The 17505-nt window shown below is 60.2% G+C and overlaps 1 protein-coding gene across 1 annotated transcript in view; it reads left to right on the forward strand.

Annotated features, from left to right (window-relative positions):
* APBA2 (amyloid beta precursor protein binding family A member 2) overlaps positions 1-17505 on the forward strand; it is a 126209-nt gene that overhangs the window by 104270 nt on the left and 4434 nt on the right. Inside the window, exons 8-11 of the mRNA XM_068538127.1 lie at positions 4318-4503; positions 8202-8381; positions 9231-9443; positions 10926-11045. Coding sequence (XP_068394228.1) covers positions 4318-4503; positions 8202-8381; positions 9231-9443; positions 10926-11045 — 699 coding nt within the window. The remainder of the gene's footprint in view (positions 1-4317; positions 4504-8201; positions 8382-9230; positions 9444-10925; positions 11046-17505) is intronic.

The raw sequence follows: 17505 nt of genomic DNA on the forward strand, positions 1-17505 counted from the left end.
GTGCAGCTTGGCTCTCAGGTAGTGGATGAGCTGGCTGTCACCCCTCAGGACCCAGTGGGTGGGAAGACCTGACGTGTGGGGACAGAGGAGGCTGCAGGGCGTGTCTTGGAGTCGGAGTGGCACCGTGACGTGGCTTCTGCTACGGCTCCCTCCCAGCCCCCGTGCCCTGCCGTCCGCCCACCGTCTTGGCGCTTCCTCCTCACTGGTCTGTCCCAGCGGCCAGGCCTATGCCTTGGCCCTCTGATCTTTGTGTCCAGCTGCCCTGTCCCCCGTGGGGCCTTGCACTTGGCGAGAACTCAGGGAGCCACCCAACCGGGTCAGGCGTAGGACACTTCACAGCCTCGGGCTTTGTTTCCCGATCTTTCGTGGGCAAACTGTCTGGACCAGATCCTCCCTCCCGCCCCCCAGCCCTCATCCCTCATCCACCCACCTGTCAGGGTCCCCGAGACCACCCCAGGTTCCGTAAGTTGATAAGAGGCCTCAAGGGATTCAGCATATAGTTGTACTCAAGGCTGTGATTTACTACGGCACCAGGATACAGAGCAGAACCAGCGAAGGAGAAGATGCCTGGGGCTGAGCCCAGGGAAACCCAGGGTCCTCGCCTGATGGGGTCACGCAGGATGAGCTGAACTTCCCAGCCGCGAGCTGCGACAGCACGTGTGAGACGTGGGCCATTGGTAAGCTCGAGAACGTCAGCGCCCAAGGTCTTTACTGGGGGCTGGTCACATAGGCACCTGTGCTGTCTGCCATGTGCCAAAGTCCCAGGCTCCTGAAAGCAAGCGGGGCTCAGGCTGGAGCACACTGCTTGCCCAAATGCCTCAGGCAAGGTGAGCCACTCTTATCATGTCGGGTGGCATGTCGGGAGCCCTCCTGAAATCCAGGTTCCCAGACGGGCCGAAGGCCACCTGCGGGCAGGCTTTCTGCGGACAGTGTCAGGCCTGTTCTGTCAGCCCTTCTCTGATGCTCCTGCATCAGAGAACTGGGCCCATCCCTGTGAACTTGAGGCCTTGGACAAGTTTCCGGACATCTTGGAGCCCTGTTGATTCTCAGAGGAGAGCCCAGCGCTGGGCCCTTTGAAGGACAGATGAGGCAGCTCAGAGCAGGGCTCACACATGCCAGCCCCTTCCCCTCACTCCTCCCTTCCCTCCTTCTGGGTCTTTGGTGTCTGAACAGGGTCCGGGGACAGGGCGTCCGTTCCCGAGAGTGGGCAGAGCCAGAAGCCACGATTTCCTTTGCTTGCTCATTCAAGGTCGGTCCTTAACACACGTGGGCTTTCCATCCCGCCAGCCGCAGCATCGTGGCCAAGTCGTGCACAGCCGCTGCCCAGACCAGCATCTGTTGGCCGGTGCTCACCTCCCGGGTACAGAGCAGGGCTGTGCTGTGGTTTTGACCATCTGTCTGTGCTGGCTCTTTGCCCTGTTGTGTTCTTCCTGAAGCCTTGCTTTCTCCACGTCGGTTCTTGGGTTCTCTCCAAGAGTCCTGACTGCATCCCAGACACCGTAGACCTCCTGGCATCTTCTCCTTCTCCCACATGCTGTTCTCTGCCCGCATCCTCTGAGGAGGGCTGGCTGGACCCCCATGGTCGCAGCTCGTGCCCTGGGGAGCCTCTGGTGGTTGCTGGAGGTGCCCGTGGCTCCCCAGGTCTTTGTGGACAGGAATGTTCCAGAACCACAGAGCAGGAGACCTCAGGGTTTTCAGCCTATGCGGGCTGCCCCAGGGACGTGCTACTGATGACTGGGATCCGGTGTGGAGGAGGATGTGCCCCTGATCTCCAGCGGGTCAGATGTCCTGGGGAAGCCCTAGACTCCCTAGGGCTCAGGTTCATGGCCATTGGGTCGGCCGAGCTGTGCCAGGCCAGGGGAAGGGCAAAGCGAGGACGGCATCCAGGACCACCAGGACAGGGTCCTCGATGGGCAGCATCTCGCTGGAAGTCCCGGGCAGGAGGCAAGCTGGTCATGGTCCTTCTTACCGCCCCTCCAGTGGTCTTTGAAGTTCAACTTTAAGAGTCCTCCCCCTTCTCTGGTTGAACTTCACCTCTGCTCATTGGAGGTATTTAAAGAGTGTTTTCACTTCCCGTTTTCCAGTGGAAAGCCCCCGTCGCTCTGTCCCATCGGGCTCTCCTCACTGTGGCAGTTTGCGGCGTGGTCGGTGCCCGGCCTCTTGCTCTCTCATTGTTCCTCTCCTCCTCCCGGCGTTCCTGTGCATCCTCACAGCTGGGGCTCCCCACGTGGGGAGTCCTCATGCTTCACGGAAAGCAGCTCCCTCCTGGGTCTGCTCCCCACCAGCGGGGAGAGTCTGCTCCTCCCTCCGTGCCCACCCACCTCCTCTGCGGAGCCTGGTGGGGAGTGAGGGCTGGTGGCCTCATCCTGCATCTGCTTTGCAGGGAGCAGGTCTCCTGTGGGTTGGTAAGCAAAGCCCCACCATTGCTGGGGCCCTGTCCCCCTCACCTGAAGAGGCCCTGGGGGAGAGAGAGAACTCGGGGTGTTTGCACACACGGTTGGGAACTAGATCTGGTGGGATTGCTCTCTGTTCTCTTCCATGATGGAAACGTCAATGACTTTTCTTGCTGGAGTACAGCGGGCGTCTGGCTCATTGCTCGTAGCGTTCTTGACTGGGAGGTCAGGGCTGGTGGGAGAAGTAAAGGTGCCCGGCTCCCGAGGAGCCCCCATCTCACTGGGCAGACGGGACACACCTGGTTCCCTGTGTGCTCAGGAGAAAATGCTGGCCGCCCTGAATAAGACAGGCCGGGTTCCCTGTCTGCACACCCTGGAACCTCGGAACTGGCCTTGGGGAGAGGGAAGGTCATGCAGGGTTAGCTGGGGGTGGCGGGTGGATGGTGCTTCCTAAAGATGAACTAACCGAGCACTGGCCCCTGCAGGCTTTGGGGTCACCGAGAGTGAGGAGAACAAGAGCTGGGAAGGTGGGTCAGAAAGGTTCCATGAGCCGTGGCCTGGCTGCCTGGCCGAGGTGTCTGGGGTAGCCTGGCCAGTCGTGGGCACCATGGATCGTTTGAGAGTTTGCTCCGAGGTCGCTGAGGATGAACTGGAAGCATGGTGGTAGGAAATTGGTTTGACTATAAAATAAGAAACGTTAGCAGAGAAGCTGGGAGGCAGGAACAGATGCAGAGACTGTGGGAACTCGAGTGGCCGGTTGGGGCAGGAAGGGGACGAGGCCACGTGGCGGGTGGCCTTGTCTGGGAGGAAGCGGGCTCTGCCACTGACAGGTGCTCGGAGATGGGGAGAAGCTCATTTCTGACACCTGGGGGTTGAGTCAGGTGTTTCTGAAAGTGGCTGGAAATCAAGAGATGCCGAAGAGCCACCTTCACTGTCCCGTTTCCAGCGGCCCCTCCTGGAAGGGGGTTCTTGTGGTTATAAATCCCCCCCACCCCCCCCACCCCGAGCTGGCCAGAAAACACAGCAGCTCCAGGAAGGCAAGTGTGCAGAAGTGGCTTCTGTGAGGAAGACAGGGGCTGCATAGGTTGCAGAAATGCCCCATTTTCTTTTCTGGAAAGAGGACAAAGGCATAAAAGACCAGCTGATTAGTTTCTCAGAGCCTCTGTGTGCAGCCTTGTTAGGTAGGGGTCCCGGGAATGATGCTTGGTGGAGATTTCTGCCAGATGACAAAAGCCATCGAGAGTGATGGGCCCGCCAGGGCCCCGGGGGGATTGAAAGGCTGCGGAGACCCATCCATCAGAGTCAGGCAGGCTGCCTTGGGACCCCCTGCCCAGGCCCATGCTGCTTGGGCTCCTGGGACGAACTCATCCCTGGGAAACACTGGCTCTGGAGCCTTCCTCCTCTGCTTGGCAGGAAGTCTGGGCCAGGAGCCCGCCTTGCAGGGAGAGGCGCCTTCTCCAGAGCCACAGACGGCCTCCGATCGGGTGGGGACGGGCCTCAGCTGCTGCCCCTCCCCCACAGGACCGGGCGCCCCACCCAGCATCATGCCCCCACGAGCATCATTTTGGAAGCTGCAGGGCTAAGGTGAAGGCACATCACCTTGACTGGGAATCACCGCCCTAAAATGCTCTGTTCACTGGGGCAGTGGCTCTCTACCCAGGAGACTCTGTCCCTCAGGGCAGATCTGGCCACAGCTGGAGATCTTTGTGGTCGTCACAACTTGGGACGGAGGAGATGCCACTGGCGTCTAGTGGGTGGGGGCCCAGGGATGCTGCTGAACATCCTACAGTGCCCAGGACACCCTCACAGTATGGAATGGTCCAGCCCCAAACGTCAGGAGTGTCGAGGCTGAGAGCCCCCAAACTTGGGTGTTTTTTAGGGCTTGTTCCCTGTAACACAGGCCCTCTCATGCCTCTCCCGGCAGGAGACCATGATGGACCACGCCCTTCGCACCATCTCCTACATCGCGGACATTGGGAACATCGTGGTGCTGATGGCCAGGCGCCGCATGCCGCGCTCAGCCTCCCAGGACTGCATCGAGACCACCCCCGGGGCCCAGGAGGGGAAGAAGCAGTATAAGATGATCTGCCACGTGTTTGAGTCCGAGGATGTAAGTAAATGCTCGGGCATGATGTTCCCCTCCCGACGGCCCAGGCCCCATGGGCTCCATGGTCCCAGGAAAGCACGTATAGGATGGGGACCCTGTGCCCCATCATGGACGCTTCCAGTGGAAGTGGTGATTTTTCTAACACTCTGAGTTTGCAGAGACCATGAACACAGCTCTGTTTCGCTTCATGAAATACATTTTTCAGGAGCTGTTTGTAAATGGAACCGTAGTTAAATATGCCGAGGAGCTCTTCGACAAGGTCCTTTAACAAAACCTTGTTCTCCCCAAATAAAGTAGCCCTTGACTAACTTTTCTGTTGAGATGCACGCCCCACACTCCAGGGTTGCAAATGGGGAAGCGCCTCTGCTTTTGCTCATGGCCATTTCAGGCCATAAGAAGTTGGAAAATCCAGTGCACCCTTGGACAACATGGGTTTGAACTTCGAGGGCCCACTTACCCATGGACCTTTGTCAGTAGTAGATGCTACAGCGCTACACCATCCGCCTTGGTTGACTCCGCGATCATGAACCGCGGACACGGAGGAATTGCGGGTACGGAGGGCTGACTGTAAGTTAGACACAGATTTTTTTTTAGACTGTACAGAGGGTCACAGCCCCTAACCCCCATTTTGTTCACGGGTCAACTGTAATTCTGACGTTTAAAATACTGCAGACTCGCTAAGAGACCATAAGCCCTTTGACTCCTTCCTTGGATGGGATGAGAGCATCTTTCTGAGCCTGGAAGAGGGAGAAAGGGACTGGGGAAGGGAGCTGCAGGGCAGGAGGTGAGCGGGATCTCTGGGCTGCCCCCCCACAGCAGATCTGATTCAGGATCACGCAGGAGGCAGCAGCTGAGCTGTTCTTGGGGCTGTTGCCAGAGCAGGATTTTAAAAAGTTCTCTCTCCTCCACGGATGCTTGGAAAGGGCATTCTCGGTTACCAAGGGACTTGAGGGTGTGTCAGGGACCCGGAGCAGTGGGGAAGGGTCCCAGTGTTTTCATGTTTGAATGCAGGGTGGGTGGAGGCAGTGACCTTTTTGCTGAGAAATTGAAGTCACCTACAAGTGCTTTGAAGCAATGACACATTTATAAGAGAGGAAATTTACATACAGACTCACTAGTGCACACACGTGTTCCTTTCACCATTATACAGATGTCTGTGGACACCTGCCTGGGAATTTTTGTGTGGCTTATGGCTCGAGGAGTCTCAGAGACCCAGCCTGGGGGGATGTGATGGGCCCTGGAGAAGGGCTGTGGTGATGGGCAGGTGAGGCAAGAAGCAGGCCAAGTGGCAGGGGGTGAACAGTCTGCTGGCTCGGGGAGCAGAAAGGGGCTCCGAGGTGCCCACTGTGCCCTGGGTGCTGCTGTGGCCTGAGTTTCTCTATTCCGTGGGAGAGAAGGCTGAGAGCAAAGGTGGGGGCGGGGCTCCAGGTGGTCCTTCAAGGCACATGGGAAGGATGGGCTGGGAGGGGCGTGAGGTGATGGAGCAGCCATCCTGAGAGTCGGACCCTGATGGTGGCCCCATCAGGGTGCGACTGCTGCTGGGGTGAGTGAAGGATCCAAGGGTCCAGTGAGAACAGAGGGGGACACCTGGAGAAAATGGAAGGTGGCCATAAGGACCCTGGTGGCCCTCTCAGAGTTTCCATTTCCCTTCTGTAAAGTGGAGGGCAGTGCAGGTGAGCCAAAGAAGTGAAAGGGCTGGGGGGGCAGGGCAGCCTCCCCCGCTATTCACCCACCTGCAGGAGGCCCCCTCTGAGTGCCAGCCTCCAATGCCAGCCCCTCGGGGAGGCCCCCGTGACGCTCCCCACCTTTCTGGGCTCACAGCCTTGGCTGTGACCTGGGGGCAGGGGCGATCCCTCAGGACTGGCCCCAGCTCAGGTGGCAGGGATGCCAGGACTCAGAGCAGACAGGGAATGGGAGACTGCAGCCAGCCGCTGGTGGGAAGACGCCGAGGTTCCCAGACTGCGTCCCATGGAGCCTGGGCGTGGACCTCCTTGTCCTCCCAGGGGCTCCCCCAGGTGATGGGCCCCGACTGGGCAGAGCTCAAAGGGGAGGCTCAGGGCAGTGGGCAGTGGGTGGGGGGAACGAAGCTATGCTCTCACACCCCCTTCCCAGCCAGGGGACCCCAGTCAGAGGAAGATGGACCCAGAGGCCTGGGGGCGGCTGGTGTCAGCAAACCTGAGACCCCAGGGGTGCAGGGCACATCCAGGCCGCCGGGTGGCCCTCGGCCCTCCGCCCTCCATCCTGGGACCAGCCTCCTCCTGGAGGCCCTGATGGATCCTCAGCTTGGCCTGAGCCTCGGGCCAGGCGCCCTCCAGGACCTGCCACCGCGGGGCTGCCTCCACCAGCTCCATACACGTCTGGGCCAGTGGTGCCAGCTGGTGGCCCCGGGGCTCCGTGCCTGTGGCTGGTTCTCCCTCTGAGCAGAGCTGCCAAACTGCCAGGACGCTGCTCCTGGGGGCGGGCAGGGCTTGGTCCTGCCTAGTGGACCCGGGCTTCCCTCCTGCCGACCGTTCGGGGCCCAATTTGGGAGGGCCATCCGGTCTAGAATCGAAGGGCTCCAAGCTCTCCCTCTGTTATCCAGCCCAGCCCACTTTTTTCACAAAGGCTTATTCATCTGCAGCCTGAGAATCATGCAGCGTGTAGAGCAAGAATGGGATTCAGGCCAAACCCTCAATTCCACATGTTTTCAGGCCCTGTTGACCCGAGGTTTGCTGAGGGGTCCCACTGCTCTCCCCCGGCTGCCCGGCTGCCAGGGTGCTTGACGTGGCCCAGTAGCTGGGTCCTTAGCCCTCACCTCCCATGGTCCTTTATCTGCACACCAGCAGGTGGCACGTAAGCTTTGGCAGTGACTGTTCAGAGTTCGGGCCTCTGCAGTATCAGATGCAATCCAGTCCATAGAAGTGGTCCTGTTGAAGTAGAAAGAAGTGATTTGCTCCATGATTTGCCCTGTGCTGGTGTCCCCAAGGTCGCATGCTTCTCGTTGGCCTCAGCCTGACACATCCACACGCCCCACGAGGGCAGCTGGGCACACATCCTGCCCGCAACCCCCCGCCCGCCCACCCCCGCCGCTGGACTGGGTCCTCTTGCTCCAGAGAAGTAAAAACACTGGGTGGGTGACTGACAGTCTCTGTGACGCTCCCCAGAGGATGCACCCCCCAGTCTGTGTTTGGAATAGGATGGGTGGGGGACTGCCCTGGCGGTCCAGTGGTTAGGGGACCACGCTTCCACTGCACGGGGCATGGAACTAAGATCCCGCATGGGCCAAATAAATATATTTATTTAATAAAAATTAATTTAATTTTAAGTAAGTTAATTTAAATTTCATTAAATTGATTTAATAAAAATTAATAAATATTTAAATAAATAAAACACATTTGTTAAAAAAAAGAAAGATGGGTGAAAAGAAAATATAGTACAGTCGCCAGTGAAAGCAACGAAACTATGATCATTAGCAAATAATTCATAATTTCCCCAGACGTTATTGGAAACTGTGCTTTGTCTTAGGATGTCTGGGATGTAAGGGAGCTCGGGTGGGGGCAGGCAGGGCACCAGCAGCAGAAGGGCTCCCCCGACAGAGACCCGGGCCACGGTCTCTCTGTGGCTCCTCGGAGCCCAAGCAGGGGCCCCCGTGCAGGCTGTGCCGTGGCCCCCGCTCGGGGCCCGTGCGCCTGCCCGTCTCCATTGGGCGCCCCTCCCCACAGGCTCAGCTCATTGCCCAGTCCATCGGCCAGGCCTTCAGCGTGGCCTACCAGGAGTTCCTGCGGGCCAACGGCATCAACCCCGAGGACCTGAGCCAGAAGGAGTACAGCGACATCATCAACACCCAGGAGATGTACAACGACGACCTCATTCACTTCTCCAACTCGGAGAACTGCAAGGAGGTGGGTGCCCGGGGCGGGGGGCACAGCTGGCGGGCCGGGCGGGGTCGAGCCTTCCTGGTGTGGGGCCCCTGCCTTCTCAGCGAGCACTTGCGTGGGAAACGCGGTGCTGTTGTAGGGAAGAAGCTGCTGACGGTCAGTCTTAAAAGGACCTTGAAAATGTGCCTTTTAATGCCGCTATTAGATGGGGGCTCAGCCCCCCGAGGTGTTTCTGGAAAGCGTGCAGGAGGCGTCCTGAAAATGGGGAACTTGGGGTTCTGCCCAGGGTGCTGGGAAGCTGCCCATAGTGAAGCCTTGGCAGGTTCCGGTGGGTTTGCTCAGGGGTCCTAGAAAGTTCTCCTGAGAAGAGGAGCAAATCCCTGGGGGTGGCCTGTACCCTAACTGCTTGGGAATGAGTGGATGATCCTGGCTTGTTGCTGAATGAATGAATGACAGGCAGCTTTCTGTGAGTGACCCGTGAGGCAGAGAGAAAATAGAAGGACTTTTCCAGACAAGAGCGGGGGCCGGGCTGGGTGTGCGTCTGGACTCTGAGAACGCGTCCCTCTAGCCTCCGTGGGTCTGGGAGGGTTGGGGGTGGGAGCCGGGACACTGGAGCCGAGCTTGGGGCTAGAGGAGGGGGTCTGTGCTCCTGGTTCCCAGGATGGTTGGGTAGGTCCCAGGAGGGCTTGGGAGCCAGAGCTGGACGGGGCCAGGGAGACAGCAGCCTGGCCGAGAGGAGGTGGCCTCAGTTCTCTGAGGGCAGGGCAGGCACCTGGCCCGGCTCGGGCTGGTCCTTCCGGGGTGCTGGGCAGAGGCCCAGCCCCCAGCCCCCATCTCAGGTGGGCCTCTCTTACCTTACCCATTTCCTTGCAGCTGCAGCTGGAGAAGCACAAGGGTGAGATCCTGGGTGTGGTGGTGGTGGAGTCGGGCTGGGGCTCCATCCTGCCCACCGTGATCCTGGCCAACATGATGAACGGCGGTCCGGCTGCCCGCTCGGGGAAGCTGAGCATCGGCGACCAGATCATGTCCATTAACGGCACCAGCCTGGTGGGGCTGCCGCTCGCCACCTGCCAGGGCATCATCAAGGTGGGCGCGGGGCCCCACCTCGCTATATCCTCGCTGCTTTGTAATCCCCCCTGACCCACCAGAATGCGGAGCCCAGAGAGACCCACCCAGTGACTTTGAACCCAAGACTGTACCACGGCCCTGACATCAGAGAGGGACCTGGGCTGCCCCAGGTGAGGGCCGAGGACCTGTAGATGTCGGGTGACCAGCTTGTCTTAGTTTGCCTGGGACTTTTCGCTGACAGTCTCACCTGCTGGGCAAACAGGGAGGTTGGTTCCCCTGCCCGGATCTGAGCTGGGAGGCTGCTCTCACCGTCTGACCCGTTAGCCTGCAGGTTCGGGAGGTGCAGACCCTCCCTAGAGAGGGTCACGCTGAGGGGACACAAACAGGTGGCCCCTGCTTGTCTGTGAGAGCCCCCCGGGCTGAAGCGTTGGGCAGCCATCCAAGGGGACCTCAGCACGGTGGTGCCTTTGCTCTGTTCAAGGGTCCAGACAGTGGCTCAGCCTACGGGGGGCCATCTGTCCCGTGGCTCATTCCCTCCAGCCCTGCTGTGGTCTCAGGGCTGGAGGATGGGCCTCTGTTCTCCCTTGTCACTCAGAGATGAAGGTCCTGTGAGCGGGCTCCTGAACCTGGGGACCCAGTGGGTACCGTGTAGCTAGACAGACAGACAGACACAGAAGAAGCCTTCATCAGAGGTGCCAGAGGCTTGGCCAGCCGGGACCCTTGCTCTGAGGGCTGCAGCTCCTGGGGCAGTTTCTAACCTGGGCTCTGATGGGGCCATGTGTGTGTGTGTGTGTGTGTGTGTGTGTGTGTGTGTGCATGCACGCGCACGTGCATATGCACACATGTGCACAGAGGAGGAGCTCCCTGCTGCTGCAGCCACGTTCAGGCTGGGCCCCTTCCCCTCTCCCCACCCAACCCCAGGACCATGGCCGCGGCATCCACTGTCCTCTGGGGCCTGAGGTCTCCCTTGGCCTGTCTCGGCACAGACACCAGAGCCTCCTGCTGACAGATTTCCGCTCTGCCAGCCACACCCTGTCCTCGCCCCACCCCCAGCATGAGAGTCCATCACTGGAGGATGCTTTGTTTTGAGGAAGGTGCCCCCACCATCTTCCCAAACAGGAAGTCCTCCTGCACTCAGCATGGCCGGGGCCCCTCCTGGGCACCGCCAAGGGTGACCTGGTGCCAGCCTCTTAGTTGTGCACAGGGGTGCTCGGAGCCTGGCCTTGCCCCCAGGGCAGCTTTTTTTTTGGCCAGGTCAAAGGGCACACCAGAGCACAGGGGTCACGGCACGCACTGCCACCTGGGATGCCCGGCACCCCTGCATCCGGTCAGGGTGATGCCTGCATTCACGCACAGAGGGACACCGGGGCTGAGAGGGGTCTGCCTGGCTCGGTCCCCCAGCTCCCGGGGCTCTGCCCTGCCACTGGCTCACCCAGGCCCCTGAGGTTGTCCTCCCCGCGGCATCTGAGACCCACTGGGCCTCCCATTCCTGCTCTGCAGGGTCTGAAGAACCAGACACAGGTGAAGCTCAACATCGTCAGCTGCCCGCCGGTCACCACCGTCCTCATCAAGCGGCCGGACCTCAAGTACCAGCTGGGCTTCAGCGTGCAGAACGGCATCGTGAGTCCGCTCGGCCCTTGGCAGCCTCCACCGTGCACGTGGAGGGCTTGGTGCAGGGAGCTGGGGGGCAGCTCTCCGTCCCTCCAGAACCGCTCCTGTCTGATGGGGCAGGTCCCAGCCAGTGGGCATGGCTGCCAGCAGCCAGGCCAGGCAGGGCGGGCGGGCCAGCACGTGGTCATGGCATGGGTCCCTCCAGCCCCGCCCTCGGCACCCTCGTCCCAGTGGTGGCTGTTCTCTGCAGACCCCTGCTCTGGAGTGGAGAGAGGAGCCCTCCCACCCCTGCAGTTGGGACCCGCAGCCGATGGCAGTGTCAGAGTCACTGTGTGCAAGACACCCACCCACTCATTCATTTGTTCATTCATTCATTCACTCATTCACTCACCCATTCAGAGTCGTGTGTGAGGTTCCTGAGCTGTGTCAGGCGGGGCCCCAGCCACTGAGGAGGCAGGAGGGCCTCCAGGAGGAGGTGATGCGGGGCTTGAATGAGTGCTGGTCTAGCCAAAAGTCTGTGCCTGTAGCTCAGGCCGGAGTTCTTCCCTCCAGAGTTCCCACCTCCTCTTCAACCTGCGTGAGCTCTGTTTCCTGGGTCGTTTCTCCTGCAAAGGTCCCAGTGGGCAGGGATGTGGCCACAGATGGAGGACAGAAGAGGGAAGGCCGGTCATTTCCAGATTGCTTAAGCCAGCCCAGAGTGCTAAAAAGCCAAGGAAGAGATTGTGCAGTGGATGGGGGTGGTGTCAGGTTGAGGGGGAAGACGCGTGTGTCCCTCCACGGTCACAGAGGGGGCACATCGGGAGACCGTTCTAGAAACAGGACTACAAATGAGACAGAATTTCCCCCGTCCCTACCTGGTGCAGGAGTGTGGAGAGTTTACACGGGGCCGGGGAGAGTCACAGGACATCTCTGTCCCCTCTGGGTTAGGGCGCACTTGCTGCTGTAACAGATGTTCCCCGGATCTCAGCGGACTGAGAGCTGATCTGTCGTTCGGGTCACAGTCCAGCGTGGGAGGGGGCTTCGCGCCACAGGGTCGCTCAGGGGCCCAGGCTCACCCTCCCCCAGGGGGCTCTTTGACCAGCAGCTGCGGGGAGACGGGGGTGTAGATGTGGCTCTTGCCATTTCTGTCTACATCCATCTGGCCAGACAGGGCTCAGTCACACGCCCCACAAACACAGGGCTGGCCGGGAAGGTGGTCCAGCTGGTGCCCAAGATGAAGAAGGAAAGGGTGTGGGTGCATCTGAAGCTGACGTTGGCCGTACCTTCCCAGCTGTGTGACACTGGGCAAGTCACTGAAGCTTTCTGGGCAGATTGAGAAAATCCATGAAGTACACCGAGACCTCCAAGGAGGGCCCACTGGGCCCAAACTCTGCAGAGAAGAAAGGCCCCTTGGCACCATACCCAAGCACAGGGGCCCGGCCAGGCTGTCTGCACCCCCTCAGAATTTCTTTCCGGGACATGGCATCTGCCCCGGGAGTTGGCCAGTTGGTGGTCCAGCTGGCACCACCCTGCCCGGCTGCTCTGCACACACATGTGCCCGGGGCTGTGCAGGAGGTTGCCCAGGGTCCCTGCCTGAAGCTGCTATGAGCACCGTGTGGATGGGCCTGGACCCCAGGCCCGGGGAGCAGCTGGGCGGGCCTTAGACCTGCCCCTGACACCCTGAGCCACCATGCAGGGCCTGCCTGGGTGCTGCCCGCAGGACCTCCCTCCCTGGGGTGGGGGCAGGTGGGTGGTAGGTAGGACTGTCAGTGACCGGCAGCCCCTGAGATGGGCCCTGCTTGTGTGACCCTGAGGGCTGCCCCTGCCCTGCTGGGCAGCCTTGTGGGGCCCAGGCTCTCCCTCCTGCATGGCCCCGGGGAGCTCGCCATCCAGGTGGGCCTGCTTCATGGTCTTTGTAAGGTGCAGCCCCTGTCCCGCTGCAAGCCTTGCAGGGGGATGGCGTGATGCATCAGGGCCGGCCATCCCCTCAAGGCCAGGCTCCTGGGGGGTGGCCAAGGGCTTTGCCTGTTCTTGGGGCCTGATGCGCCCCCACCTCCCCGACAACAAAATCCTTCCCCTGCAAATACTTCACTACAGCCCAAGAAGGAGCATGGGGACTGGCCAGGAAGCTGGGGCACAGAGAGGTTTAGTAACTTTCCCTGGGTCACACAGCTGGGAAGGCCGTGGGGACCGAGGTGGGGAAGGGGGAGGAGGAGACACAAGGAAGGGAGGCTCTGCCTAGAGTTTTGTGGGGGCTGAATTCAAGCGAGGGGGAGAGGAAGGGGAGGCAGTGGAGAGGACAGGTGTGGGGTGGCCTGAGTGTGGCCTGGCCCTGAGCCTTCCCTCTCAGAGATGGGGGAGGGGAGGCTGGCGGGGGTGCATCCCTGGGGAGATACAGGAGGGGTCTCTGCGGTGGGGGTGTGCGGGGATGTTCCCAGGTTGGTATGAGTGGCTGGGAGGCTGAGGCCAGGGGGGGCTTCCCAGCAGGTTTGGGGATGTGGAGTTCAGGGTCACAGCAGATCTGGGGTCTGGAACTGGGGAAGTATTACCCACTGATTCTGAAGGCAGCGTTGCCAGGCTGCCCTTCCCGGGTCACAGGTGTGCACACAGGGGTCCTGGTGCTGCCCACTGCTCGGTGCCTCTGCCGCTGGTCCAGGGTCCGAGTCCCACGGTGCGTGCGCTTGGGACCAGCTGTGGACGAGGAGCCGCGTGGCCCCCAGCGCCACCCGCCCACCATCTGGCATCCTGCCTCTGTGAATGGGGGTGCGCGTGCTAGGGGCCAGGAGGCAGGGGTCGTGGTGGCTCCCGGGGGCTTCCTCGCCCTGAGAGCACCCGGGAGGCCGTGGCTGGAGAGCAGGTGGCGGAATGCCAGGCCGGAGGTGGTGTTTGTCAGCCCCAATGCAGACCTGCTGCCGTTTTCTGCCTGATGCCTCCAGAAACATTGCCTGTGGCAGGTGCCTGCTTAAATGTCTAGGGTGAGCAGTTAGGTGAAGTATGTCCCAGCGCTGGGGCGTCAGGTACATCTGGGTGCTGTCAGGTGAGAGGTGAGGGGAGGGGCCCTCTGCATGGCTGTCAGTGTGCGCACACCGGTGCATGTGTGCGCGTGCGTGTGTGTGTGTGTGTGCGCGCACTCGGGTGCGTGTGTTTGGGGGCTGCCAGCCTGAGCACTGGCCCCAAGGATCTCAGTGTAGCTTGTCTTTTCTTTAAAACAAGAGGCCCTGTGGCTGAGAAGCTGGATTACCTTGTGAAATCTGCCCCTCTCTCCCCCTTTTCTTTTGGCCCCGACTCTCTCCTAGAACATCTGCTTTTCCTGTTTTTGTTTGCTTTTTTTAATTGTGGCAAAATACAACTAACGTGAAATTTACCATCTCAACCATTTTCCAGCGTGCAGTTCAGCAGCGTTAAGCACGTTGACATTGTTGTAGAACCAATCCCGAGAACTGTTTCCATCAACAAATCTGAAAGTCTGTTCCCGTGAACACTGACTCCCCACCTCCCACTCCCCCAGCTCCTGGTGACCAGTGTGCTACTTCCTGTCCTGTGAAGTTGAATATGACATACTTAGGTACTTATGTCATTGAATATGACATACTTAGGTACTTATGTCATTGAATATGACATACTTAGGTACTTATGTCATTGAATATGACATACTTAGGTACCTTATGTGAGTAGAATCATATGGTTTTTGTCCATCTGTGACTGGCCTGTTTCACTCAGCAAAATGTCCTCAAGGGTCATCCACGTCATAGCATGTGTAGCAGAATTTCCTTCCTTTTTAAGGCTGAATCGTGTTCCATTGTGTGGAAACGCCCCATTTTGGTTGTCCGTTCCTCCACTGATGGATACTTGGGTTGCTTCTACCTCTTGGTTACTGTGAACCGAGCTGCCGTGAACATGGGCGTGCAGGACTTCTGGTTCTCCAGTCTGTCTAGTTCCGTTGCTGCAAGACTTGTAGGCCTGCTGGGGCGTCTGTCTGGGGTGTCAGTCCATCTGTCTGTCAGTTCTAGGAACCGGGAAAGGCCACCATCCGGCCAGCTCTTCCTGCAAACCTGGGGCTTCCCTCTAGAGCCCGTGTCTGTGCATGGGTCTGGTTAGGGAGGGCATCCCCTGTCCCCACGCACAGATGAGGACGCAGGAACAGGGAGCTGAAGGGGCCTGCCCCAGGCTCCCCGCTGGGCAGTGGCGGGGCAGGCGTTGGCCTGCACGGCTGTCGTGGGGAGCTTGCCCTCTGCCCGTATCAGATGCTGGAGTGCGCGGTCGGGGTCAGTGGGCGAGCGCACCTGTGGACCTGAGCCATCTGTGAGCTGGGCAGGGGCTGTCCTGTTTGCATCTAGGGTCCCGGGTGTCAATAACCAAGCCACAGAGGTGCCTACAAGGCCCTGTCGTGGCCAGCCAGCCGCCTTTCCTCCCACTGGGACTGCAGGGCCCGCCGAGCCCACGGATCACGTGGGCCCCGCAGATAAGTTCCCCGCGTCCCTGGAAAAGTCTGCTGACTCCTGAGTTAGTCCTGCACAAGCGCTTTTCCCATTTTCAGCTTCATTACGCCCGAAGTACAAGGCATTCGTTTGCAGACAGGCCCCAACTGAGCCAGTTAACGCTCCTTCTAAATGGACCCCTCCTCTCTGTTCCCACAACACCATGGAAGAAATCAGGACGTCCCCAGCTGGGAGACACCAGCGTTCCTCCTGAGAGGTGCACCCTGAGAAATTAGAGCAGCCCAAGGCCCTGGGTTCTGGGGGCACGCCTCGTTTTGGAAGGCCTGCCACCCGCACACGTGTGTACGTGCATGTGTGTTTGTGTGTGCCTGTGTGCAGGCATGTGCCCACATGGCCCTCTCCTCAGCACTTTCTGCTCCCCTCCTGCCCCCTCTGCCAGCCTGGCCCCCCAGGTTCCAGCTGAGGTCCCCTGCCAGGGTCTGAGTCCATCGTCCTGGCAACCCCCTCTTAAGGTGCAAAGCTGTTTTCTCCTTCTCCCTGTCCCCCTCCCCTCTTTACCTTCTGTCCCCAAATCTCCACCACAAGGGAAGACGCTACCACTAGGGACTTAGGGAAACAGCGCCTGCTACGGGGTGTCCCAGCTCCCATCAGGAGCACCTGGACCCTGCCTGACACCTGCCAGGTCATCCTGAAGCCTGGATCTTCGAAGAGCCAGTTACACTGGGCACAAAATGCCCTTAAATCATCTGGGTGAGGGGGCGGAGGGAATAAAAGTTAATTCTTAATACTGACAGGTAAGCAGAGCCTTCACAGCACAGGATGGGTGCTCCCCTTACTGGAAAATGGGTGGTGGGGTCAGCCCGCTTCTCTTTCTCCACCCTGAGTCCGGTCTGGCCCAGGTGCCTGGGGTCCAGGACCGTGGCCCACTCTGCTGTAGGAGTGGCCTTGGGCTGTGACAGCCTGCATCTGTGTCTCCTTCTAGAAGAGATGGGTCCTGAGGGCTGGGAGGGACCTCGAGGGCTTCAGGCACCGCACTGGGATTTGCACACACACACACAAAGTGGATCTGGAAGGACCACAAAACAGATGACATGGGAGTCCTGCAGGGGTGCCAGGGCCAGCCTGGGGTCAGTGGCCTTTCAGCCTGTCTCAGCCTTCAAAAGTTGCCAGGCCAGTGCCGAGGGAGAGCACGGGCAGGTGGGGTGGAGGGGTCCTGTCTGGGGGTGGAGAGTCAGCCCCTAGCCAGTGGAGCAGCCCGGCCAGGGCTGGGATGGGAAGGGGCTATGACCCAGGTAGGGGCCCCAGGCGGGGGCGGCGTTCAGCACAGGGCGTGGAGGAGGCCTCGCAGCGTTGAGCCTCACGGTGGGAAGGGAAGAACACCAAGTCTGGGGGAGGGCTGGCCGTCCTGCCTGCACCTGCGCCTCCTGCGGGCAGGCCGACCCTTGACCTTGTAGGATGCTGACCAGAATCATACGAGGACCCCTCGAAAGCCCTGAAAAGCTCCTGGTGGCATCTTTAGGTTGAGGAAACCGTACAGACCAAGGCCTCCATGGGTACAACGAGGCTGTCATGTGATGCGGGGTGTCCCCCAGGCACTCGGGGGACAGGGTCCCACCAGCCTGGGCCTCTCCTCCCACCAGACTCTGGGCTCGGCCTTCCTCATCCTCAAACACGTCTGGTACAGGGCAGCCTTCAGGCAGGACGGCTGGGATACTGCTGCAAGGGGCCCAGGGTAGAGGTGCCTGGCGGGGGTGGACAGGGGAGACCTCCAGTGCGGGTGAGGTTGTTCTCGGGTAACCTCGGCCCCGGGGACGCTGCCGTCTGCCCTCGGCTGGGGGTGGATGAGAGGCCTGGCGCCCTGCCTGCCCCCTCCCGCCCCAGCCTCTCTTGCTGCAGTGCTTTCATCCCACCCCCCTCCCATGGCTCCCACCGGGTCCCCGGGACCCCCCGGGTGCAGCTGCCCCCCCCCCCCCCCCCCGCTCTCCATGGGCCCTGGGGCTGCTCGCCCTCCCTGCTGTCTGCATGGACCCCACCTTCTGACACCCAGTCTT

This window comes from Eschrichtius robustus, chromosome 1 (assembly GCF_028021215.1).
Source record: "Eschrichtius robustus isolate mEscRob2 chromosome 1, mEscRob2.pri, whole genome shotgun sequence".
Taxonomy (NCBI): Eukaryota; Metazoa; Chordata; class Mammalia; order Artiodactyla; family Eschrichtiidae; genus Eschrichtius; species Eschrichtius robustus.